This window comes from Pseudorasbora parva, chromosome 9, assembly GCF_024679245.1.
Source record: "Pseudorasbora parva isolate DD20220531a chromosome 9, ASM2467924v1, whole genome shotgun sequence".
Taxonomy (NCBI): Eukaryota; Metazoa; Chordata; class Actinopteri; order Cypriniformes; family Gobionidae; genus Pseudorasbora; species Pseudorasbora parva.
Genome location: NC_090180.1, coordinates 45,631,719 through 45,658,511, shown reverse-complemented (window position 1 = coordinate 45,658,511; position 26,793 = coordinate 45,631,719). Strand labels below are relative to the sequence as shown.

General features: G+C 37.6%; 1 protein-coding gene across 4 annotated transcripts in view; it reads left to right on the top strand.

Moving 5' to 3' along the window:
- Window positions 1-26,793, top strand: part of LOC137089279 (microtubule cross-linking factor 1) — a 75,368-nt gene that overhangs the window by 3,603 nt on the left and 44,972 nt on the right. For all 4 annotated transcript variants that reach the window (XM_067452818.1, XM_067452817.1, XM_067452819.1 and 1 more), the window contains exons 2-3: window positions 1,324-1,548; window positions 1,897-2,055. In XM_067452818.1, the coding sequence (XP_067308919.1) occupies window positions 1,324-1,548; window positions 1,897-2,055 (384 nt within the window). The remainder of the gene's footprint in view (window positions 1-1,323; window positions 1,549-1,896; window positions 2,056-26,793) is intronic.

Genomic DNA, 26,793 nt, shown 5'->3' with positions numbered 1-26,793 from the left:
CATTTCAGACAGTGATTTCAGTTCCTCAAAATCAGACCAAATCAATTAGAAATTCTGTTTCTGATTGTCTTTCTGTTTCTAATCATAATTCAGATTTTTTTTTCTATCCGCCTTTCTCACTTAGGCTTTTAGTCTAGTGTTCATTTCATTTCAATTCTGATTCTCATTTTGATTTTAAAAGTAATTTAACAGGATTAAAAAAGAAAGTAATTTGTCAATTCAAGTGCATTTCACATTATTCTGATCCTCATTCTGATTTTCAATTTGATTCTGATTTTCATTCTAGTTTTGTTTCCAATTCCAATTGTGTTTCTGTTTCTAATCATGATGTTCATTCTGATTCTGATTCTCATTCTAATCCTGATTCTGATCTTCATTCTGGATCTAATCTTAATTCTAATTCTCATTCAGTTTCTAATTTAGATTCTATTCCAATTTCATTTAGATTTTCTGTTTCTTTTGTTCATTATGATTTTCATTTGATTTTAATCCTACAGAAAAAATCTGTCCATAATCAGATCCATTTTAATTAGGCTCTGATTGAGTACAGTTCTGAATTTTATACTGATTTCAATCCTGATTCTAATCCACATTCCGATTTTGTTCTGATTCTGATAGAATACCGTTATTGTGTGTGAAAGGCTGCAAAGAACTTGAGATGCAAATGCAAAGGTTAAACTGTCTAGTGTATTTACGTTGAACTTCTGTCGGTTAATGAAGATTTGATGGATAAACTTGCATCTCAATTGGACTCTTGTCTTGTCAAAAGTGATAAGACTTTTCAGTTCTATGAATGTCGCCATCTTTGATATTTTTTTGGTCAATGTCTCTATGGTTACTGGTAACTGAATACAGGCTTGACTGCCACTGCACGTATGTGCAACTGTAAGTTGCCGTGTGAATGGGACATTTGGAGACTCACACCTGTAAGTAAATGCGGTTGTCAATCCCAAAACCTGACAGTGTGAACATAGATTTAAACTGATTGAATACAATTCTGAATTTTATACCGATTTCAATCCTGATTCTGGTTTTCATTCAAAATTCGGATTCCCAGTCTGGTCTGGTCTGGTTTCTAATCCCGATTCTCTTTCTGCTGTTTATTCTGATTTTCATTCTGATTCTTATTCTGATTTTAATCCTACAGAAAATAATTTTAGTGCAAATTCAGACCATAATCAGGTCCATTTTAATGTCTCTGATTGATTACAATTCTGAATTGTATACTTATTTCAGTCCAGATTTTCATTCTCATTCGGTTTCTAATCCAGATTCTCAGTCTATAGTTCATTCTGATCCTAATTCTGATTGGGTTTTCTTTAGGATGAAGTGGACGAGTTGCGAGCAGAGATGGAGGAGATCAGGGACAGTTACCTGGAGGAGGAGGTGTACCAGCTCCAGGACATACGCAGGGAACTGGACCGCTCCAACAAGAACTGCCGGATCCTTCAGTACCGCCTGCGCAAGGCTGAACAGAAGAGTCTGCGCGTGGCTCAGACCGGACACGTCGACGGAGAGCTTCTACGTGGACTGGAGCAGGATCTGAAGGTGTTTTTGTCATACAATGTCAGAAAAAAAGGTACATTTCTGTTACTGGGGCAGTACCCTAAGATACAAAACTGAAAAGGTACTAATATGTACCTTTTAAGGTACTATGTACCATTTAGGGGTGAGTAAGATACCAAGATGTACTTTTTCATTTTGTACCTTAGGGCACCGCCCCAGTGACAGCACTGTACATTTTTTTCTGAGAGTGTAGGGATTTAAAACATTTTGAATGTGTGAGGTCAAAAATTTGCTTTAAAATATCTGATCTGTGTAAGATAAGTATTGAGCTCTCGAACTAATGCTGCACAGATGAAAACAGGATAATAAAACATGTTTCTCTGCCCACAGGTGGCCAAAGATGTATCTGTGCGTCTGCACAATGAACTAGAGACGGTGGAAGATAAGCGGACGCGGGCGGAAGATGAAAACGAACTGCTCAGGCAAAAGATCATTGAGGTGGAGATCTCCAAACAGGCCATGCAGAATGAGCTCGAGAGAGCCAAAGAGGTAAAATACACCAGCTCACTAGACCCAGCCTGATCTGCTGGCGATTTGATTTCGATCTGCAACTCTACTTGTACATTAACAACAAATCTGTACATTAATTTCTACCGCTTCTGTTATACATATTCTGGCTTATCCACCTGGCATGCTACTGGCGGGTTTAATACAACAGATAGAGAAGTGATGGCCTGTTGATCACGCCTTTTCTGATATGATTGGTTGAAGGACTATTCAATTGCGTACAGACTCATTTGAATTATGCTCGTTTATCACTCCTCTTGTGCTGGAGAAAATACAGAGCAGACTCCCCAGAGCAATGTTCAATTCTTAAATTGAGCTTGGTCTGGTGATAGCCAGACAGCCAGCTCACCGTATTTAACTCGACAGCAGGTTCCTGTGGACACTTTTATTGAATTGGATAACAGAGGACAAGTATTTTTTATCGGGGGAGATTCTTTAAATGCATGTTTATGAAGTACTGTGGCTATTATGCAGATTTTTATTCATACATGCTTATCACTGTCAAGTACAGAGAGTGGTTATATCCATAACAGGATATTCTGGGTTATTGCTGCTTAATATCTGTGTAAAGTCTTTTACTACATAAAATAATTTCCTTGGTTTGTAAAAACAAGTGGGAATTGCATTTACATGAATACTCTTACAATGAAAGCCTAAAGCAGCTCAGGTTGTTTAATATAAAAAAAAAATGTGAATGAAAATTGTTTTTGTTAATGGAGCTCTGAGCATATTTTTTCGATTATGTTACATAACATTTTCCTAAAAAAATACTATAATATTGCTCCCATGTGATGTGCTTATACCTCCGAATTAGTGTTATAGTTAGATATATTGGTCACACTTTGGTCCCATTATATATTGTTAGTTAATGCATTAACTATATCCTTAAAAAGCATTTTGTTTGTTTAGATATTTATTCATCGTTGTTAATGTTAATTAAATGTTAATAAAAATGCAACTTTTTAATGTTAGATCATATCAGCTCAGATTAATTTAATACCCTAAAATAACATAATTATGTATTAATAAATGTTGGAATTAACTAAGATTAACAAACACTTAAGAATTATTTTGGATTTTTTTTTTTAAATAGACATTATGTAAAGTGCTATTAAGTGTTACCGATATATTAAAAGTTTATTTTCATTGCTGCCAACTTCCATTGTAAGTGCAGTACTGTAAATGTAAACACATTTGTTTTCATCAAGTGACAAATAATTTTCTGTGGTAATCGACTGCATTATTAGGCTGAATTTGTAAATAACCCAGAATATTTCCTGGAAATGACCCACAGACTGTAAAATTGCTGTGATGGAAATCTTGCTGTATTGCCTTAGTTGAGTAAGACACTTAAACCTGGATGGCCTGAAGGTTAGAAATCCGCCCACCGTTAGTGTTCTGTGAATTGCTTTGAAGTATGGATGAATACATTTAACTTTGAAGCCTGCTGTCCTGTGCATTAATGCATGAGCGGTGCACACGGCTGCTGCTTCTGTAATCAGATACTGACGAGTTACCCTGGAGTTGCTCAGATTAATCTGGTACTAATCATGGCGGTGAACTGCAGTATGGAGGAGAATAACATCAGTGTCTGTCTTTATGGCAGCGCCAGTTTAAAGTGCCCCAATTATGCTTTTGAATTTAAATCATATGCAAAGTTTCAAAGATCAAAATGCAGATAAATGGAGTTATTGTCTTTCAAAAGAAAGAAGCGATTCTGAACTGTGTGTGAAGTGCTGAGGAAGATCCAGAGCTGAAATTGAGATTTGCTAATGGCTGTTTGGTTTCCGACACACACACTGTAAGTGTTGGACCAATCACAACAGACTGAGCTGGCTTTCAGAAAGGAGAGGTTTAGAATGATTTAATACTTTATCATAAAAATTTCAGACTTTGAGAAAAGAGGGGATGAGAAGATTAAATGTTGATCTTTGATGCTTGTAGGAGAACCTGACACAAAATTAGGACTCTTTAAAATAGCTTTAGAGTTCAGATTATGGGTTAGCTTAGATCGCTTACTCAAGCATGATCAATTTCAATATTGATGCTTGACTTTCTTCCGTTATTAGTATAATTGTAGGCTGTTTGTGGTTAGTGCATTTATGTAGAGTTCATCTGCATCTTCTGTATATCACCTTTTTTCAACGTCTTCAAACATGGCTAATCAAAATCAGATTTTAGAGCCGAACTATCAACTTTATAAATATGTATCTATATAGGCTGGCCTTGTTCAAACAGCAGAGGATCACAACAGTGAATCATTACACTGGTATCCCAGAATCCCTTCTGATTCTCAGAGATTTGCTGCATTGTAAAACATCCCCTGGGGGGAACAGCAAATCTTCTTAAAGGAATAGTTCACCTTTGTCAGTGTTCATTTTTGGGAGAACTGTATGCTGTCAGCCTTTATGGTGAAAATAAACCTGAATTTCTTTTGTTTATTTTAGCATTAATATTTATCATATAATTTTGAAAGGTAAGCTCACTTGTACACACACACACACACACACGCACACACACACACACACACACACACACACACACACACACACACACACACAAGGACAGATATAGTGAGCGTAAGGAGAAAAAGAGGTAAAGCATTGAAGTGAGTGTTGTGTGAGCTATGGCGCATCTCTCTTGAGGTTTGCCCCAGAAAGCGTTGAGCTCCACTTATTCTGCGTTCATCACACGATACCCTTCACTGTCCCATCCCTTTATCCGCCCCACACACAACAGATGTGGATGAAATGGAGAATCATGCTGCATTTTGCACACTGCCATGTTCAGTTAACTCAACATGCTTTTGCAGCTGATGTCATGTCTATATTTTAAAAGAGTTTCAACGTTAATGTGTTTAGACATTAGAATAGTTTAAATATTCAATTCAACATAAAATCAAAACGGACCCCATTTGCTACAATACACATTCTTGTGAGCAATTTATTGGTGTGCGTTATTCTCAAACTCCACTGTAGTCAATAATTGTATCCCTTAAAACTAATCTTTGATCACAAAAATTGTGTTTTTTTAATGTGAATTTTTTTTGTGCCTTAAAATAGCTTGAATGCAACTCTCATACACCCTTGCTTCATTTAATATACGTAAATTCATGAAATTAGCCCCGCCTCGCGCAATCTCAGAAATACTGTCAGCCAACTTACTGAGGTAAGCGCTGCACAGTGGCGCTCTTTACAACATCAGATACAAAACTAATTAATATGATTAGCCTTTTGCTTGTTATTAAACAGCTAATAATGTTTCGCTAATGTTACACAAACTATGTTCCTGTTCGCCATCTCAATCTGCCTTCAGCATCAGTCAGCATCCTAAAACGCTTTGAATAACTTGGAACGTCAATGGAGAAAGGTACATGTTTCATCGTAATAATTCCCCTGCTTTATTGCTAAATGTTCCCGAAAAAATATACCGGGATAACCTGACTTCTCCTGAGACTCCTCTACTTCAGAGCGACCATAGTTAATGATATGCTAAATGTTCCCGGAACATTGCCGGGTCGCCTTCTGTGTGAAAGCAACCACGTCCCGGGATTGATTACCGAATTCGACCCGGGTCGGGGACCTAGTAATATTGCGGGATTCGACCCGGGACGAGCGCTGTGTGAACAAAAGCCGAAACTAATGCCGCAAGGTGTACGTAGTTATCGTGCGACTCCTAGAGCTTGTTTTTTCAATAACACAACCCTGCAGTGCCAGAAGAGCTAGTCGGTGTTTTAAACGCAGAGAGTGTTCGTACACAAAAGAAACTAAAATTAAACAAGCAGAAATGAGCGCAAACTGGACACAAGTCGAGACCACGGAGCTCCTTACTATCCGCGCTGAAGCTGAGATCGCTCGCCGTTATACGTCACATCCGGATGTCACGTGTCACCGCGACCCGGGGCCGTTACGGATTGTGTGAAAGCGCACATATTACGGTATTTCGCTGGCAGTGTGAATGGGCCAAGTCTAGCGGCCCGGGAACAAATGCCGGGTCGCATTATCCGTGTATTTGCCGGAATCGCAGTGTGAAAGGGGCTTGTGTGATATTTTCCCCCATTTAGCGGTGTAAAGGTATATGACCATCCAATGAATAATAGTTTCTGTTCTTCTCAATTCGGATTTCGTTTTAACTCCTACGGTGGCCGATTCAGTCCAAGATTATCATGGCAATCCCCCTCTTCACTTTCGACACGGTGCCATCGAGTGTTAAAACGCGAAAGGCGAAGCTTGAATTTATGGGTATGTCCCTCTTTGGCTAATGTACTTTCAAGATGGAGGGGCAACATGGCGACCGGCATTCGAACCCCTCATCCGTATGTATTTCCAATGGCATATTATAAACTTACGAGAATACTTTATCACTTGAAAAAAGTAAATATACATTAATGAGCACATATATTGTTGAAAGAACTAAGTGTTTTTAGCTAAGAATAAACTAAAAAGTTACACAGTGTAGCTTTAAGTGTAATAGGAAAAACATGGAAATAGTTGTTGCCATTTTTATCTTATTGATTGTTTGATCTATTTGCTTGGTCAGTGTCTCTGTGGCTTTTGGTTCTTTTGCGGTTGTAAGAACCTTTGCAATAACTGACATGGATGTGTAATGCCGTCAAACCTGCCTGGAACTACTTTAGCCGTGCGTTTAGAGGGAAGTAATTGCACAACTAAGAATGTTCGTCAACCAATCAGAATCAAGCACTCAACAGCACCTAAAGAAAAGTTGTAGAACTTTAAAACTTATCATTAGAAAACCATCCATGTTCTGGTGCTTTAAAGAACCCAGAAATTAAAATATTCATTTATTTGACAGTTAGAATGTTTCTGAATATCTGAAGAAGCATCTAGCGACTCAAAAACCCCAAAAACTGGTTCTTGATCACCTTTATTTTCCCACTTGCACGCACGACACAGGTCTGGATGGCAAGAGATCTCGTTCACATGCTAAACAGATTGGAATGTCATTAAACTGGACAGACGGGATGCCGTTTCTAAAGCATCTAAATACTGATCTGGCAGTGAAGGAGCGATTCTGCAACTAAAAATACAACATTCAGTGTCATCTGAGTTCAGTAGAGTGCAACTCTAGATTTCAGGATTGTCAATCTGTCTAATGAACTTGGCCTGTAAAGTTTCCTCACGTTTCGTGCACAATATTTTATTGTATTTACATTTTACTGAGTTTGAGTTTGAGATCTGTTTCTATTAAATTGCTACACGTGCCACCCACGCCATGTCAATAATATGTATGCTTTGAAGTACCTTTGAGTAGCATGTAGTTTACAGTATATGTAGGTTTTAAAAGTATACCCTGCATAGTATATTTGAATACTACAGTCACCATAAATTAAAAGCGGTAAAAACAGCACAGCACGATGTATGGATGCTGCCTTAATTAGGACAATAAAACCTTCCCTACACCTACCCCTAACCAATAAACACTTTATTATTAAACACACATTAGACACTTTATTTCCACTTTTTAAATGTTTCCTTTAAAATATTTGTGTGTGTGTGTGTGTGTGTGTGTGTGTGTGTGTGTGTGTGTGTGTGTGTGTGTGTGTGTGTAACTGAACCTTCCCGAATCGAGTTCTCTTTCGCGTCTTCTTGCGCTTAATTAGTTTAAAATGGCTTTGTTTAAATTGGCAAAGCATGTGCAAATGCTTTCTTGTTGTCAGTTTGTTTAACTGTCCAGGGTCATCATGCAGTCCTTATTTTCAGGCCCTTTATTGTATTTTAAATGCTTTGTGTTTTCCCAGAGATTGTCGTTCCACGCGGTTAACAAATGGTTATGCTTTCCTTGACATCAAAATTTATACATAGGCCTGTCTGATTTTCTCTTTTTACAGATAAACGCTTTATAAGACATGCATCAATTGTATGCTATTGTTGAGTAGATGAGTACGTCTACCCTCTCTACCACGCAGATTCATTGGGATTGAATCTCTTCCCAAATTGACCCTCCCTAACATTCTCATCTCATACTAGCTGACGTAAAGGTCAATAGATTTTCGTTATACTGTAGTTTTTGTCATCACAAACTGTTTTTTATGTAGCTATAGCCTCGTTTTCGTCAGTAAAAAAAAGTCGTTGACAATTTTTTTTAAATTATTTGTCAACGAAATTGTGAAAAAATGCTTAAATTGTTATAAATTAAGTTAACATAGGACCCTTGCTGTTATTGAATGCAAATGTTTTCTCTGTGCTATCGCTGGTGTCCAGGCTGTTTGCTGTCGACTCTGATTCCTGCCGTGGGATTGGCACCCGGACCAGAATTAATCCAACTGAGCTGCCTGTTATGAAACCTCCTGGCAGATTCCTGCCTCACAGGGGAGGAGAGGAAGTGAGAGAGAGAGACAGATACTCAGAGAGGCTCTCATATGGGTTTATATCTGTCAGGCTGTGATATGGCATTGGCTTACGGAGATTTTGGTAAACAGTTCAGTCGTTCCGTGTGATGCAGGGTCGCTAATGACCGCATGTCATATGTAATTAACCATACTGCACCACACATCCAGAATATGGTCTCACAGTGTAGTCTGATAGATCAGAATTCAGTGGAAACAGTGCTTTAGCAGGCTTTTCAACCTGGTTTCAGAAGGAGTCTGTTAAAGAGGCAATATAATGCCCTTTTACAATGTCTTGATTTTGGTTTGGGTTCTGCTAGAACAGGTTTGAATGTTCAAAAACACATTATTTTTGACATATTCTCCATTATTGTTGCGGCTCGTCTCTTCCCAGTCTGTAACTCTGTTTAGTTCCTGTCTCTATAAAGCCCCTCTTTCTGAAAAGCACATTGTGCTCTGATTGGTTGGCTGGACCAGTATGATTGGTCGAGTGTGTTTTTGTAACTCAATTAAACCAGGCTCCACCCCTTTATATAGCATATGCCTTAGGCGTTAATTATTTAAATGAAGAATACTGTGACATGTTCGTTTAAGACTACAATGGATGCGTTTCAGGGAATTCAGAAACGGTGTCACATAAAGAGAAGAACTCACTTTGTGTTCAACTTCACATATATTTTCATGCTCAAACAGCAACATTACACAATAAGGAAAGCTGAACATGTAAAAAGCACATGTTCCTATTTATATCTGTTATGTTTTGGTGTTATTATGGGCTAGAAGGACACAAAAAAGAGCTGTCCAGGTCCTAAAAACTGGGAGGAGGATTAGCATTTTTTAGGCTTCCTTCAAAAACTTCTGAAGAGTATTTTACAACAGATTTCTTTGAGTATCTATTGAGTAAAATAAGATCTGCAGTTAACAACATTACTTGAGACTTGTGAACAACTGTGAATTTTAACAAATTGTTTGAGTCTTTCCACAGAAATGCTCTCAGAAAGTCACTGTGTGCACTTTTTTTATATTTAAATATTTGAGCAATAATCTATTGCTATTTATTATATTTGTGTAAATGAAAACATTTCATTCTTCCCATGTTCATTTAGTTGGAAACAGTGTGGAATACTTTTCTTTTACTAGATTTGTTTTCAAATGCCTTGATTATTGTGATAACTAGATTATGGCATTTTACTCCTTTTTTTGAACCTAATTTGCAATCAGTATCAATGACCACGGCAAACACTGAGATGTGAGATTCATATATTACTATAAATCATGAATCCTCATGAATAAAAGTCAAAAATACCCTACACAGGGTAGAAAATAACATCAATAATATTTAAGTGCACAGTGAAAAGACTAATCATTTTTGATCTTGCATTATCATCATTGTCAAAGATGAAATTGCACACCTAATCTCATTTACAAAAAACAGTACTAATATACAGTACTTATTGCTAATATAATGTACTAATATCGATATTTGTATAGTTTTTTTGCAGGGCATTGCATGCAGGCTTTTCTTTTTATCTAATTTACAATAGTGTTTTTACTGACTGAAAAGAAAATGTATATATATTAAATATTGTCAAAACGCTGAAAACTATTGATATATATTTTCTACATATGCTGTATTTCTGGCAGCTCTAATGCATCTTCTGTGGCTGGTGCAGGAGCAGGTCTGAAGTAGGGGAATCTCATTGACCTAGTTTGGGAATCCTCTCTGTGCGTCTCTGAACGAAGGTCTGATCCTACAGTCAATTCAAATATACTGCAGTGACACACACACACACACACACACACACACACACACACACACACACATTGCCTACACAAAAAACAACCTGAGCTGAACACACAATAACATTTTATTTATACTCTATTTATGTCAACTTGTTCCAGTTTTGTTTTAAAGATCCATGCAGATGCTTTCGTCGTTATCGACTTACATTGCATTCAAGGTATATTATTCAGAGTTCATGCGTTCCCTGAGAATCAAACCCATGACCTTGGCATTTCTAGCGCTATGCTTAGTCCTTGAGCATTAGGGTTGAGTGAAGAACAGACTGAAATTTAGTTAATTATTTACTGAATATTTGACTCATTCTCCCTTCATCACTCAAAAATGCCACGTAAACATTCCTGTTATGCGAGAAGATATGGCGGCATTCTTAAACATGTGTGATCTTTGGAGCAGGGTTGTTGTTGGCATGTTTAAGAGAGATGTAAGTCAAGTCACCTTTATTTCCATAGCGCTTAATACAGCAGAAATAGTTTCAAAGCAGCTTTACGGTATAGGAAAGTAACAGGATCAATGATGCAAACTTCATCAAATATGAGACAAATTCTGCCATAAAGCATCTGTAACAAGATGATATTGTCATTATTCAGCTCAGGTGCATTAAACAGTGCCTTGGTGAGGACTATCAAGAGCCATTAAGAAGCAAATGTGAGTGTGTTTTCATGGTGGATGAGTGTGTAATATGTAAAGTGTCATATTTATTTTGCTGTCCTTATTTCTGTGTTTATATATTTGAAGTAGATAAGCTCTTATAATCTTCACTGCTTTGCTTAGAGCAAAAAAAAACGAGATCTAGGCTAAATGGATTAGAGCTCTGTGTGCATATTTAATCCAATTGACAAATAATAGTGTGCTCAATAGCACTATTCCAATATTTAGGTTTAGTTTTGTCTTCAACATGTGTATTGGAGGTCTTTTCTTATAAATCAATAGCTCAGTATGATATCAGATATAAAACAATGGCGTTTTGATATATAAATGGTACTAAATAATTGCCATTTATAATGGTACTGAAATTGTACTTCTATGAAGAGCATTAATCTCATCTTAATCTCATCTCAAGACAGACATTTTTATTTTATATTTTATTTTACAATGTTATTTATTTAATTATTTTATTGCATTGATTATTATTATTCCTTTTTAAACACTTTTACAAAAAATTACCTATGCTATTAACATAATAGTTTATGATTATTATTATTTATTTGTTTGTTTGTTTAAATACCTTAACAAAAAAAGTACCTATATGCTCATAACATAATAGCATATTTTATTGCTATTATCATTATAATCATTATTCATTTGTTTGCTTTTTAAACACCTTTATAAAAATGTTTTACCTATACTATTAATATAAAAATAAACTTATTTATATAAAACCATTTTTTGAACCACCATGGCAACATAAATCAATAATGCATATCCAAAAACCATGTTAATATGGTACCTTGTTAAGGATGTGTAAAGAAAGCACGAGTTTCAAATACTCAAATTTTCATATTTATCACACACAGTAATGTAATTCACCACCAAGGAATGAGTGTCCCAGTTTGGGAAAATGGCTTTGGCACTCAGTGTGAAGAGGGTAAAAAACAAAACCCAACGCAGCTAATCTTCAAAGCATTGCTGTGGGCCGTTAATTAATTCTGTCTGTGATTCAAAGAAACGTCGCAGGTTCTGTTCTGATGTTAGCGCCTAGCTTTAGCACTTTCTAAAAATAAAGCGACGTGTGGACTCGTTTTCCGGCACAGAGGTTATATTGAGAGTGTGTGCTGCTCTTTGGCAAGAGATACGGTGTGTGTGTGTGTGTGTGTGTGTGTGTGTGTGTGTGTGTGTGTGTGTGTGTGTGTGTGTGTGTGTGTGTGTGTGTGTGTGTGTGTGTGTGTGTGTGTGTGTGTGTGTGTGTGTGTGTGACTTTCTCTGACTGTGTTTGGAGTTAGTACTGCATACTGCACTCTATACTGTATATACTGCATTTTTTTTATTAAAGCTTGTGAAAGTATATGCTACATTGTTGACACATGACCAGTGTTTTGCATATTTAATTCAGCTAGTGCCATTCATTTAGGTTTTTTTTTTCTTGGGCTGAAAGGATTGCGATTAATTTTATTTAAAGTCCCACTAAAGTGGCTTGAAACGCGCAGCATTATTCAATGTGTTGATGTAATTTCCTCTAAACAGGAAGACAGGGTGGGACATATCGAACACCTCCCCTTTTTAAAAAAAAAGTCATTTATATCACAGCTCGGCCAGAGCGGTTGAGCTCATTAAAGCCACCTTTTCCTCTTAATCTCCTCCATATCGCGTTAAAATTATTTAAACGGGTCTGATATGTTTTTGATCTGCGCTGACTCTTATGCTTTATGTTGTAATAGTGACATTAGCCTCTTTTAGTCCTTTTGCAGCATCATAAATCACTTGTTTCGCTCAAGTATCTTTTAAACCATAAAGCCTTCTGCGTCAAATATTTTACGTGAATTTCTTTGGCCTGTAAATGAGCAACATGATCAAAACTTTGATGAAAAACATGTCGCACACAATCTTCTACATCTCGTCTGTCATCTGATTGATAGTTTGTATAGCAAGGAAAGGCCTTTTAGTATAATTGCTTCACGTGCCTTTTTGCTTTGAAAGTAATCATGGGAATAACTTTTATATCGTTAGTAATATTTCAAGATGATCATTTACTGGACTGAAGCAACTACTTGATTATCCATACTTCATTTTATAGAAAAATCAGTAACGCTTTACAATAAGGTTCATTATTTAACATTAGTTAACTACATTAGTTAACATGAACTAATAATGAACTGCACTTTTAATTTATTTATTTATCTTTGTTAATGTTAATTTCAACATTTACTAATGCATTATTAAAATACTGTTAACATTAGTTAATGCACTGTGAACTAACATGACCAAACCATGAAAAGGTGGATTTTTATTAACTAACATTAAGAAGATGAACTAATGCTTAATAGAGGTGTTGTTCATGGTAAGTTCATGTTAACTAATGCATTAACTTAACTAACAAATACAACCTTATTGTAAAGTGTTACCAAAAAAACATGTTAAAATGTGAGTATCTAATATGAACGTCAGGCTTTTGAGGAAGGTTTATTTGTATTGAATTAGATTATCATCCTTATATTGTATTGCATTGTGTTTTAAAACTAGTTAATCATAAAAGTAAGCATTTAAAAATACATTATTGAGAGTTTTTATTTTATTTCTATGCATTTTTTTATTGATTTACATGCTATCTTACTTTTTGCAAATTGCACACAAATTGTACAGTTAGTTTGATAGTCATTAGAAACATAGCCTTTTTTGCATCCTTTTCTTAGTTGTGTTCATCCTTTCCAGCTTCATCAGTGAGTGAAGTGGTTTGAGACCGGAGAGATTAAACTCAGTGGGAAAAGCAGTGCAGAGACGACGTAATGCTGTAAACATTATTACAAGCCCTGCCCTTCCTCCCCTGAGTGGACAAAACTACTTCATAGTACCTGGCACTGAGAGCAACAGTCTGACTCAGTCTGAGGACAGCTTGGGAAAAAGAGCATCATAGTGAGAATGAGCGCGAGAAGCACACAGTTATTGGTTTCATTCTGGTCTCGGCTTGTAGCGCTGGTCCACAGTGACACACAGACTGATGTCCTACACATACAGAGAGTCTGTGTGCATCTAAGGGTGTGTTCACACTTGGCATGTTTGGTTGGTTTCAAACTAACCCTGGTGTGATTGCTCTGTAAGTGCGGTTCATTTGATTAAGTGTGAACGCTGCCGTCTGAACCCTGGTGTGCACACCAAACAATCAGACCGAGACGATGAAAAGATGGATCTCGCTCCGCTTCCAAACCAGCTCTGGTGCGGTTAGAATGAAACGTGAATGCAACGCAGATCAAACACATGTAAACGAACCAAAAACAGGACATGATGTCACAAGATACAACCTTAAAAAGGACAGAAGGCTCAAGCTTACCTGTTTTTTCTGTGTGTGACAGAGGGATTCCTGCCACTGTTTTGACTCCTTTACACATTTAATAAGCTCTTTATGAGTTCTCAGCTGGTCAAAATACCATCATATGTGGCTACGCCCCATAGGCGTAATTTACGGGTGGGACAGGTGGGACATGTCCCCACCACTTTTTTTAAAATCTTGCTTCACGGATGAACCTAACTAATACAAACAAAACATCTCTGGTTAACTAAGAGTATCATTTTGTTCGTTAGTTAAATAAGAGGCGATCGCTTGTTGCCGCTGTTATCAGTGCTGCAGATTTCTCTCGCGGCTCATGCAGTCTTCACACAGACGAGCGCTTTAATCTAACGCTTAACGCCATTGCAGAGACTTTCTGTTTGTTCCAGTCAGATCACGAAACAAAATGCACAAAAACTGTCCCTGCTCTTGATGTACTGATGATATTCGGTTTTGTTGAGAGAAAAAATAGGCTACGAGGGCAGATTAGAAATGAGAATTTCTAACAAGTTTAACAGACTAGACCAGGGATTATAAGCAAAGTGTGCAAATCTATATGCCTTTATTCACGTGAAAATTCTTGGCACAACGCTATATTGTGTTTAGATGCAATTATTAAACGAGATCTATATCGATAAATGAACTATTTAATTGATTTCCGGACATCTTAATACTAATTTTTCTGCAATTGTTATTGTACATATTTTACATCTGATATAATATTGCATCAGCAATGCAACTCCCCTTAATACGTCATATTGTGCGTATCATATGCAAGCGAAAAACTGCCTACCATATGCACGCCAAAGCTCATTTTGACGTATGAGCGCCCCTCACACGTCAAAATGAGCTTTGCCGTGCATATACGCAGTTTTTCGCTTGCATATGATACGCAATTTATGTCCCACCCACTTTTTAAAACAAAGTTACGCCACTGTGTGTTCACACTTGGCATGTTTGGTTGGATTTAAACGACCCCTGGTGTGATTGCTCTGTTAGTGCGGTTCATTTGATTAAGTGTGAACGCTGCCGTCTGAACCCTGGTGTGCACACCAAACAATCAGACCGAGACGATGAAAAGATGGATCTCGCTCCGCTTCCAAACCAGCTCTGGTGCGGTTCGACTGAAACGTGAATGCAACGCAGATCAAACATGTAAACGAACCAAAAACAGGACATGATGTCACAAGATACAACCTTAAAAAGGACAGAAGGCTCAAGCTTACCTGTTTTTTCTGTGTGTGACAGAGGGATTTCTGCCACTGTTTTGACTCCTTTACACATTTTATAAGCTCTTTATAAGTTCTCAGCTGGTCAAAATACCATCATATGTGGCTACGCACACACAACGAGCACAATTACAGCATTGTTTTGGATGTTCGGTAAGTTCAGGCGTGAAATATATGTCATAAAAGCCGAACAATCAGGTTGTGAACGTGAACTATGCCTTTAGGTTTGGTGTCTTTAGGTTTATCAAAACAATCTTGTGCAAAAGTATAGTTCATCAGCCTATAGTTTATGACCTAAATACAGTTATAAAGAGCATTATGTGAGATTTGAACGGATATGCAGCCATTGTTTATCAGCACATATCATCTATTAAACAGCGCCTTTAAATGTAACTCGTCCTGTCAGATTTAAGAGCCTGGACTCTGTGGTGTTGAATCAGTGTTTGCTCTCAGCGGACTACAGGCACCTGCTCCCTGCCACAAAAATAAGATGAGGAGAAAACAACAACAAATCTTTTTCCCTTGAGATGTCCAGTTAAGCTTTGCTTTGTCACTCTATGGCTGGTTAGAGGGCTGCCATCTGGCCTAATAAATGAGAAGGCGTAATGAGCAGGATGGAGTCCACCTGGACCACTGAGGTTCGGTCAACCTGAACCGCTCGCTTATCTTGACAAGGTTATTAAATACACTGGGGTTAAGGGAATGCTGGTTGTGTTTACCTGTAGTGTCCTATAGTATTGTTCATACTTGGTGGTCTGAGCAAGCTCTCTCTCTCTCTCTCTCTCTCTCTCTCTCTCTCTCTCTCTCTCTCTCTCTCTCTCTCTCTCTCTCTCTCTCTCTCTCTCTCTCTCTCTCTCTCTCTCTCTCTCTCTCTCTCTCTCTCTCTCTCTCTCTCTCTCTAGGTCGATGAACTTGAACTATATGATGCATTGATTTATAAACGTGTGTATATATAATAAATGTAAATATATAATAAATTTATCGAAAATGTTATATATTATAAAAAATAAAAACATTTATAAATATATAAGAATTGAAGAATATTATATATATATATATATATATATATATATATATATATATATATATATTATATTATATTATATTATATTATATTATATTATATTATATTTAACACCACATATAGGGCTTGATATTAACACCTGCCAATATACATATGCATTCTCAGGACTACACTCTTAAAGGTAGAATTTTCTAATTATTCAAAATTAAATCTATATACTATATATATATATATATATATATATATATATATATATATATATATATATATATATATATATATATATATATATATAACCAGAGCATATGCAATAATATATAAAATAATATATAAAATTGAAAAGCAAATTGAATTTATTTATATATATATATATATATATATATATATATATATATATATATATATATATATATATATATATATATATATATATATATATAAAAATACAATTTGCTTTTCAATTTTATATATTATTTTATATATTATTGCATATGCTCTGGTTCTACCCTAGCATCATGTTCTGTGTTCTCTTCAGAAAATTGACGAAGCCTTGTAGTCTTAAACGACGAGCATGCATACTTTATTAAATAACTGTGTTAAATTCGTCAGCGCGAAAAATGTCCTCCATTCAAACAGCAAAATAGATTCCTGGGCCTTTGTCAAGACATTAGCAGAGGAGGCACAGAGGTAATCTCACCAGCTGCCCAGTGTCAGCCGCCATACAGACAGCTTTGACTGCATGCTCCGCCCCCCCATTAACGGCTCACAATAGGGAACCCACTGACCTAGCGAGACGAGAGGAATTGTTTTTGAGTGCAAAGACAGGCCTCTCATTAACCAGCTGGACGCATACAAATCCCCACACTCTCTCTCACACACACGCACACACAATCAAATTCCCAACTCTCTGAGGAGACCACTGCATCCCTTTAGCCAATTGAGAGAGCTTAAAAGAGCTCCCATTGTGCTTCCCGCTCACTGTAGTGATGGAGAAGGCCTGCGTATGTGTCTAGAAAGCCCTCTGGGAGTGTGTGTGCACCCCGTGTGGGGATGGTAATACAGAAATACACACAGAGTCCCTTGACTTTTCCCGACAGAATCCCAGACGGAGATTAACGGCTTAGAGGATTCTCCGGGTCTCCTGACAACCGCAGACACATCTTATCTTCATACACATAATGCTAATGGAATCAGACCAGTTACAGAGAATTCATAAGCTTTGATTGGAATTGAATACTACCATGTAGTTGAGTGTATATTAGATATCGCTGACTACAGTATTTGATAATGTATGTCATATGCAATAACTGTTTATATATTTTTTTAATTAAACATGCATATCGTCGCAATTGGGCAGAAACCTTGTATCTCCAGTTATATTTAAAAAGTCCAGGCTAACGTTAATCCAAGCAGTAGCCTAGTTGTAGTTGTGTTTGAAGTCCATAAAAATGCAGCTGTCCGTCAAATAACACGGCTCCGATGGGTTAATAGAGCCTTCTGATTCGAATCGATGCGTTTGTGTAAGAAAAATATCTGTATTAAAAACATTATAAAGGAAACCTGCCTTGAAGTCTTCCATTGTAACCCACGGCTGTTTAAGCCACAAGATGGCGCCAGCGTTAAGCATAGAAGTAGTACCGGTCAAGTAACTCGTAGTACCCGTATGAGCGGGTGTTATCTGGAAATAACGTACCGCTGGAATGAGTGATTGACCAATCAGAATCAAGTATTTCACAGAGCCGTGTTATAAAAAGTTGTAATTGTGAGTTATAAAGTCAGAATTGCATGATATAACGTCATAATTGCAAGATAGAAAGTCTCAATGATCTTTTAAAATGTTTTATTCTGCGACGGATTCAAGCTTCCATATAGCCTATACAGTGTTTTCTCGAGTAAATAATAAAATGCTGTAGTTATTCAAATAAGTTCTTTATTTACCATTGCATTGCAAACAAGCAGAAATGTGTGCGGTACTTCATTCACAATAGAGGTGGGCGGAGTTATGAGGTTTGACTGACAGTTTGAGGATCCAATGGAGTTACAAGGTTTATTGTGATCTGCATTTCTAAGCAATTCCTACAATAGTATGCAATTGAAAACAAATCCAATGTTTTACACTGAAGCTGCTTTTAATGGTTATTGATCACTTAGTGAGTGAATCTTGATGCTAATGCTAAAATGGAGTCACAAATTGTTGAGGATATTTTGTGTTTGCAGTTTAGCATTAGAATCTAGCTTTAAAAATCCACCAGAAACACCATGCATGCTTCCCCTAGCATGCATGTTTCTATTTATTATGAATAAGGACAGATAGAATGCAAACTGTGATGCTGTCATGCTATTTTTTGATCCTTATTTATCCATAGCAAGTGATTTACATTGCATTGCCTTTAAGTGTTTCTCACTTCGTAAATCTCTCTGCGCTTGAGATTTGAATATGCTAACAGTAAAATAAAAAGTTTTAGCATATCTTAACCCTGTGGCTTCACATTAGTCAAGTTTAACTGTTCCCACATATCAACCGTATCATCAAAGCACATCCATTACACGACCACAGCTAAAGGCTGTGTGTGACATGAGTAAATGCTCAAAGCAAAACTACCATAGAGAGAAATGGAACTGGCATGAGATTGCCTGTTTGTGCTTAAAACATGCACTTATTGTGAGCACGACACACAGCATAAATTGAAAGATTTGGCGACAGAAAATGTTGGCGATCTGTTTTTGCCGATCTTCCTTTGATGTCAGTATCGCTCTTGTTTCTGTCTTTTCCATCTTGCTGTTCTGACTCATTGAGTTCAATCAGAGCGAGCGAGAATAACAGAGCGTGACTGTTTCATTAGTGTTTCGTGGGAGAATCGCTGCAGTGTCAGCGGAAGTACACACACTATCACAACACCTCACCGGCCCAGTGCTGTTCTGATGGACGGAGGTGTTTATAAGACGGAAACACAGACTCTGATCTGAGACGGCATCTGTGCTTGTGTTCAAGCTGGGAGTGGAATTCTGAAATGTTCAAAATGGAGTTCAAACCCCATAAGTTGATAATTGTGCTATCACCATTGTTGAGTTTTGCATCTTTTAGTGCTTAAGGTCATCTATATTTACATTTACATCCATGCATTTATTCAAAGTGACTTTGCATTCAGTGTGTAGTTCTTTTGATCAGTTCATGAATCTTTGATCTTGCATTGCTAATGGTATGGAGTTGCTACTAGTGGATGGCATTTCACTAGACTTAAGAACCAGAGCTGTTGTCTCAGTCACAATGTTAGCTCAGAGAGCGCCTACATAAAGATTGCTTGACATTAACTCCTAATAGGTAATTTTGCAGGTTAATATTTACATAAAATATAAAAAAAATTAGATTTTAGTCTTCTGAAATAACAATGGTCTGAGCAAGCTCTCTCTCTCTCTCTCTCTCTCTCTCTCTCTCTCTCTCTCTCTCTCTCTCTCTCTCTCTCTCTCTCTCTCTCTCTCTCTCTCTCTCTGACAGCGAGTGACACACACAAACCCGCCTCCAATCACTCACTCGCTTAATTTGCTCCAGATTAATATTGTTGCTGTTAAAGGCTTGATTTTCAGCATGGGGTTGCACAAAATTATACTCATTCCCACAGATGTTGTGCTCAAACACCCAAAGTCTGCGTACATAAAGCCTCTCAGCACTAAATTGAGCTCTTTTTTGCTGCTGATTGCACTTAAATAGTCAAACACAGGAAATAATGTCAAAATGCCAGTCTTTGCAAGTATTCACATAAACACAGTCTGTTCTGTTATACGTGAATGTAAACAGTTGAGAAAGAAAACCTGTGTATCAGTATAATGGATTTGTGCGTCAGCTCTTAAAGTGCCAAATTACATTACATGTTTACATTACAAAAGCAATCCGGTCGAATGCGCTTTGAACTACCTCTGGAAGTGGTCGAAAGTGGACAAGCTCAAAACATTTTAGACCCTGTTTGCACCTGTATTGAAACAAAATGAACATTAACATAAACATATCAGTTTCTTTAAAATCACATTAGAAGCCTAAATTGAACTCTTCCAATCTTGACATGGCATTGAAGTGTTGAACATGTCTGGTAAATTTCCAGATACTTTCCAAAAGTTTCAGAAAATGTTCCAAATATTTTCCAAAAAGTCCTGGAAAGTAAAAAAAAAAAAAAAATCTGGAAAGTTTTTGGAAAATGTTCTGAAAGTTTGCATATATTCTGGAAAAACTTTCCAGGATTTTTTTGTCTGGAAACTTTCTGAAATTTTTACCACTTCAAACTGAATGCCATGTCGAGACAAACTATTAAGTTCAACCATTCGAAGAGTTAAATTAAGCGTTCTAATGTGATTGTAAAGAAACTGAACAGCTATTGCAATTAATTAACCCTATATTCATTAGGTGCTAGAAACGTGTGTAGCTCTCAGCAATGCTTTATGATGCAATGCTAAACCTATTGAGTTTATTATATCACAAACCCATTTTAAAGATTTGTTTTGTATTGTAAGTCACTTAGTGTCTACTAAATGCATGAATGCAAATGTGTTTTGAGGTGAATACATGTAAATACATAAATGAAATGGAAGAATGCATTTTTTTCTTCTTCACTCAGAAATATGTCAGATTACAGAAGTCAGATATGTCTAGGCGCTGTGTGCTGTCCTGTTGTTCACTTCTGATGCCGTCCAGGAGACAGCGGTTAATCAGGCCGCTGTCATGGGAACGCAGACTGAAGCTGTAAACAGACGTTTCCATCAGTCGCCGCAACAAAGACCTCGAGAGACGTTCCCTCGTATTTTTGCTTTTCTAGTCCTTAACAAGCCTTTTGCAGAGAGAGAGAGGGGGAGAGAGAGAAAGAGAGAGAGAGAGAGAGAGAGAGAGAGAGAGAGAGAGAGAGAGAGAGAGAGACAGAGAGAGCTAGAGAGAGAGAGAGAGAGAGAGAGAGAGAGAGAGAGAGAGAGAGAGAGAGATTTAAAAAATGTGTTTGCACATGCTTATGTCATCTTCAGATCCCAAGGTTACGTGAAATGTGAGACAGGAGGGTAAATATTGACCCTCCATTAGAGAGCCAGGCATTCATTAATGATTATTGACGCAGAACACACAGCTTTATCATGGGATATGAACCAGGAAACATCTCTCTAGTAGCTAATGTTCAACTAAATGCAAGCACAGTTAGTAAAGCTGTTAGTTAAATTAGTAAAGCTGCTGGCTGTATAGTGATGGGGACACTGTACTGTCAAAGAGCACCGTCCTTCGGATGAGACGTAAACCGAGGTCCTGACTCTCTGTGGTCATTAAAAATCCCATGGCACTTCTCGTAAAAGAGTAGGGGTGTAACCCCGGTGTCCTGGCCAAATTCCCTCGATTGGCCCTTACCAATCACGGCTTCCTAATAATCCCCATCCACTGAATTGGCTCCATCACCCTCTCTCCTCTCCACCTATCGCTGGTGTGTGGTGAGCGCACTGACGCCGTTGTACTGTGGCTGCCGTCACATCATCCAAGTGGAGCTGCACACTGGTGGTGGTTGAGGAGAGACCCCTGACATGAGTGTAAAGCGCTTTGGCTGTACAGTAGTACATATGAAAGCGCTATATAAATGCCTTCATTCATTCATTCATTCATTCATTCATTCATTCATTCGTTCATTCGTTCATTCATCCATTCATAAAGAGAGATTTTAGACTAAAGAGAGTCTTGTGAAAGAAAACACACACACACACACACACACACACACACACACACACACACACACACACACACACACATACACACATACACACACACACACACACACACACACACCAAAAGCTCTGATCAAAACCTATTGCTAAGGGAGCATCCAAACAGCATATTGACTAAAATAAAGCATTTTAATTAGAACTATTTCAGTGATTCTTTTCAGAGAAATGTGCAGGTTTATAATCAACATTTTTCTCTGCTGTGTTGCCATCCATTATGGGATTGTCTCATCAGTGCAAAATGCATGCAATGCTTCCTTATATTTATCAAAACAATGTATTTTATAAGATTATGGTGAATAGTCAACGTGTTATTTTGGCTGGCAGCTCACGAGGTTTTGGAGCAAAGCTACAGAGTCATAGACAACATCAGCTCATGGAAACCTCAGAGTGTGACGTCACATAAAACCTGGAGGAAAGAATAATATATCATCCATGAAAAACACTCTCTGTTGTGTCCAAATCACTTTAATTATGTCTATCTATCTATCTATCTATCTATCTATCTATCTATCTATCTATCTATCTATCTATCTATCTATCTATCTATCTATCTGTCTGTCTGTCTGTCTGTCTGTCTGTCTGTCCGTCCGTCCGTCCGTCCGTCCGTCCGTCCGTCCGTCCGTCCGTCCGTCCGTCCGTCCGTCCGTCCGTCCGTCCGTCCGTCCGTCCGTCCGTCCGTCCGTCCGTCCGTCCATCCATCCATCCATCCATCCATCCATCCATCCATCCATCCATCCAAAGCATTGCAAAGTGAACTTGAGGTCCTGAAAACCTGAAAAGTTATTATTAAATTATTAAATGTAAAATGCCACATATGTAATAATTTGCTAATCAAAGAATTCCACAGTATATTTAAAAAAGGCCATGGTATAATCTGATTTAATCTGATCCTCGCAGTATTTTGTGTAAGTGCAGTGAAGCACAGGTTCCAGCAGACTGGAGATCGGTGGATCGTGAGAGCGAGCGTAGGGTTGTGTCAGGCAGCAGCTGTCCTGTGTTTCTCCAGGGCCGTGTGTTTGTGACTTTGGGTCGACCTCAGTTATATCTCAGCACAGTCAGTCAGGATAGATCAGCACAAGATATTAGATATCAGTCAACCTTGATTAGTCTCAGTACAGTCCATCCTGTATTTCTGCAAGCTGTGTACAGATATACAGTATACAGATGTACACTACTATCCAGAAGTCTTAGGAACGTTAGTATTTTCATCCCAAAACTGGTTTAAAGCCAGTTAATTATATCTATATTAGTGGGGAAATGCACAGGATATAAAAAAAAATCAGACACTTTGCTAAAAGAAAACTCATCCTGCTGCTCTGAGTGGAAAATTCTTCCTTTGTGCTGATTCATTTATCTGTGTATTGAAGTGTTCCTCGAATGGCTGAATGTGTTCTGCTTCCTACACAAAGACCTCCTGCTGGAGACGGCAGATGGAGACAAACCTCACCCTGAGTTTTCACTGATCCTGGACCTGTAAATTTCACTTTTTGCCTATCTAAACCAATTGACACCTGGTCTGAGATTGCGGGCTGTTTTTAGGGCGAGAGAATAACCTCCATCTGCAGCAGAGACGGATGACTGAAGCTTTGTGCTCATCCTGAATAGACTGTGTGTTTCTGGTGTGTGTAATTTCTCTGAAATGAAACTAAACTAAAACTAAAGTCCAGCAAAAACACATTCTAGCCTCTATTCTCCATCATAGAAATACGTTTGAGCATTGAGCATTTCATAAAACACGTTTGAGCATTTGTGTGCGTGTGACATTGGAACAATATTGCTTGTGAAAAGTGCTTAACAAATGCACTTAATTGAAATGATAGCAGTAAAAACGCATATTCACACCAAGAGTGAAACAAAAGGGCAAAAAGAATCAATGAATTATCCGTTTAAAACAAGTGCATTGAATATTCAGCAAAAATCTTTTATTTTTTTTATTCAAAATCTTGCAAAAAATGTCCATCTGTATATCTATCATTCTATATTCATTAATCCATCCATCATCTATTTATCATTCCATCCATCCATCCATCCATCCATCCAACCATTCATCCTCTATTTGTCGTTCCTTCTATCATTCTGTCGTTCTATATCCATCCATCCATCCATCCATCCATCCATCCATCCATCCATCCATCCATCCATCCATCCATCCATCCATCCATCATCTATTTATCAATATATCCATCCATCTATCCTTTATCTATTTATTGTTCCATCTACAGTTCTATCTATCGTTCTGTATCCATCCATCCAGCCAGCCAGCCAGCCATCCATCCTCTATTTATCATTCCATCCATCCATCCATCCATCCATCCATCCATCCATCCATCCATTCATCCCCTATTTGTCGTTCCTTCTATCATTTTATCGTTCTGTATCCATCCATCCATCCATCCATCCATCCATCCAGCCAGCCAGCTGCCAGCATCATCTATCATCTATTTATCATTCTGTCCTTTCATCCATCCATCCATCCAGCCACCTGCCAGCATCATCTATCATCTATTTATCATTCTGTCCATCCATCCATCCATCCATCCATCCATCCATCCATCCATCCATCCATCCATCCATCCATCCATCCATCCATCCATCCATCCAGCCACCTGCCAGCATCATCTATCATCTATTTATCATTCTGTCTGTCCATCCATCCATCCATCCATCCATCCATCCATCCATCCAGCCACCTGCCAGCATCATCTATCATCTATTTATCATTCTGTCTGTCCATCCATCCATCCATCCGTCCGTCCGTCCGTCCGTCCGTCCGTCCGTCCGTCCATCCGTAATAACTTAAAACATAATTTTCTTCTTATATGCGACCTTCAAGTCAATCGTTTTGATGGGTTTCTGTCATCCTAATAGACTAGATGGCCAGTAGCTGATGGTTTGTGGATGTAGAGGGGTGGGGTGGAACTGGAGGACAGGCGGTGATCTGATTTGGGACGGGGCCAGACAGCAGGATTAGTCGACTGTGATTATCACAACGCACCACTGTTGTGAGCACTCTCTGCTATGCAACTTGCCTCTTTCTGAGGTTCTCCTCTTGTACTACTCAACCTTTTTTTCTTTTCACATGAAAATACAATATCTCTGTTGCTCAGAGGTTACGTTTTACATACTCTTAACATTCAAAAGTTTGTGATTGGAAAGAAGTCTTTTATGCTCACCGAGGTGGCATTTATTGGATCAAAATTATGTTACAGTAAAAAACAGGAATATGTAAAATATTATTAAAAATTAAAAATTTTATATATTGTCAAATGTAATTTATTCCTGTGATCAAAGCTGAATTTTCAGCATCATTACTCCAGTCTTCAGTTTCACATGATCCTTCAGAAATCATTCTCATATGATGATTTGCTGCTTAAAAAACATTAAAACAATATTTTTTTCAGGTTTTTTGATGCACAGAAAGTCCAAAAGAACAGCATTTATTTGATATAGAATCTTTTGTAACATTATAAATGTATTTTTTTTCTCTAACCCCAAACTTTTGAACGGTATAAGGACTTTAAAATTATTTTAATGTAATGATCAATCTTAAATTTCTCAGGCAGATTAAAGATAAGCAAATATTAAACATTTGCAATAAAATGAATGTGGATAGCAGTTCAGATAGTTTGATATTTAGGGAAATTGAATTAGAAATGTCCATATTAACTTAGTCTAAGATGCAAGAGACTTCAGTAAAAATCTCCATTTGTTCTCCACAAAATCTTAAAATTAAAGGAGAAACTATTTTTTGTTCAGTTAGCACCATATTGCATCTTAGAGCATTTGCTAGTTCAAATACAAGCATTCAGTAAAGGTTTTCGGCAGTTGTTGTGTTTTTTTTGTCACTAAGCTACAGACGTTACATTACGTAAGTCTTTAGAAAACACATGCACGCAGGCTGCAGAGTACAGGCGTGTTGTGATGCCTTTCCAATAAGATAATCATACACTTAAGAAGGACAAAGAACATATTTTTGTCCCACGTTTGAGTTGTGAATAGTTGCCACGTGTTCCTCTAGAGCAGATGCATGGCATTATTGTTGCAGATGTAACTGTATTTGTGTTTGCATGCTACCGAGGGCTGGAGAGAATTAGAAAGAGAGTATTTTGCGCACTAATGCATTTGTGTAACATGATCTGTGTGTGTGTGTGTGCATTACTTATGCTAATACATTGCAGTCTCTCTGGAAATTACAAAAGTCATTGCCACAATGCTAGTGTGTTCTGGGTGGTTTCCAAGGCACTGCAATGTAGTTTTTAGCATGTTTGGCATTGCTGTGCAGTTGCTATAGAGTATTAGAGGGTTGCAAGGTCATTGCATTCAAGGTATCCAAACGTATAAAACAATTAAAGTAATAAAACCCAAGTAATGCAAGTAATTTTGGATAGAAATGCACCAAAACTAAATTTCTAGATAGCAGATTATTCAGGATGACATCTTCCGATACCAATAGTTTCTTAAGGAAAAACGTTCTTCTGTCACATCACATTTAAGAGCATCAAAATGGCGTTTATTGTTTTAATTTCATGATAAAATGGACAGAATTTGAAGGCTGAGACTATGGGCCCTATTTTAAGGATTTGAGCTCATGGCACG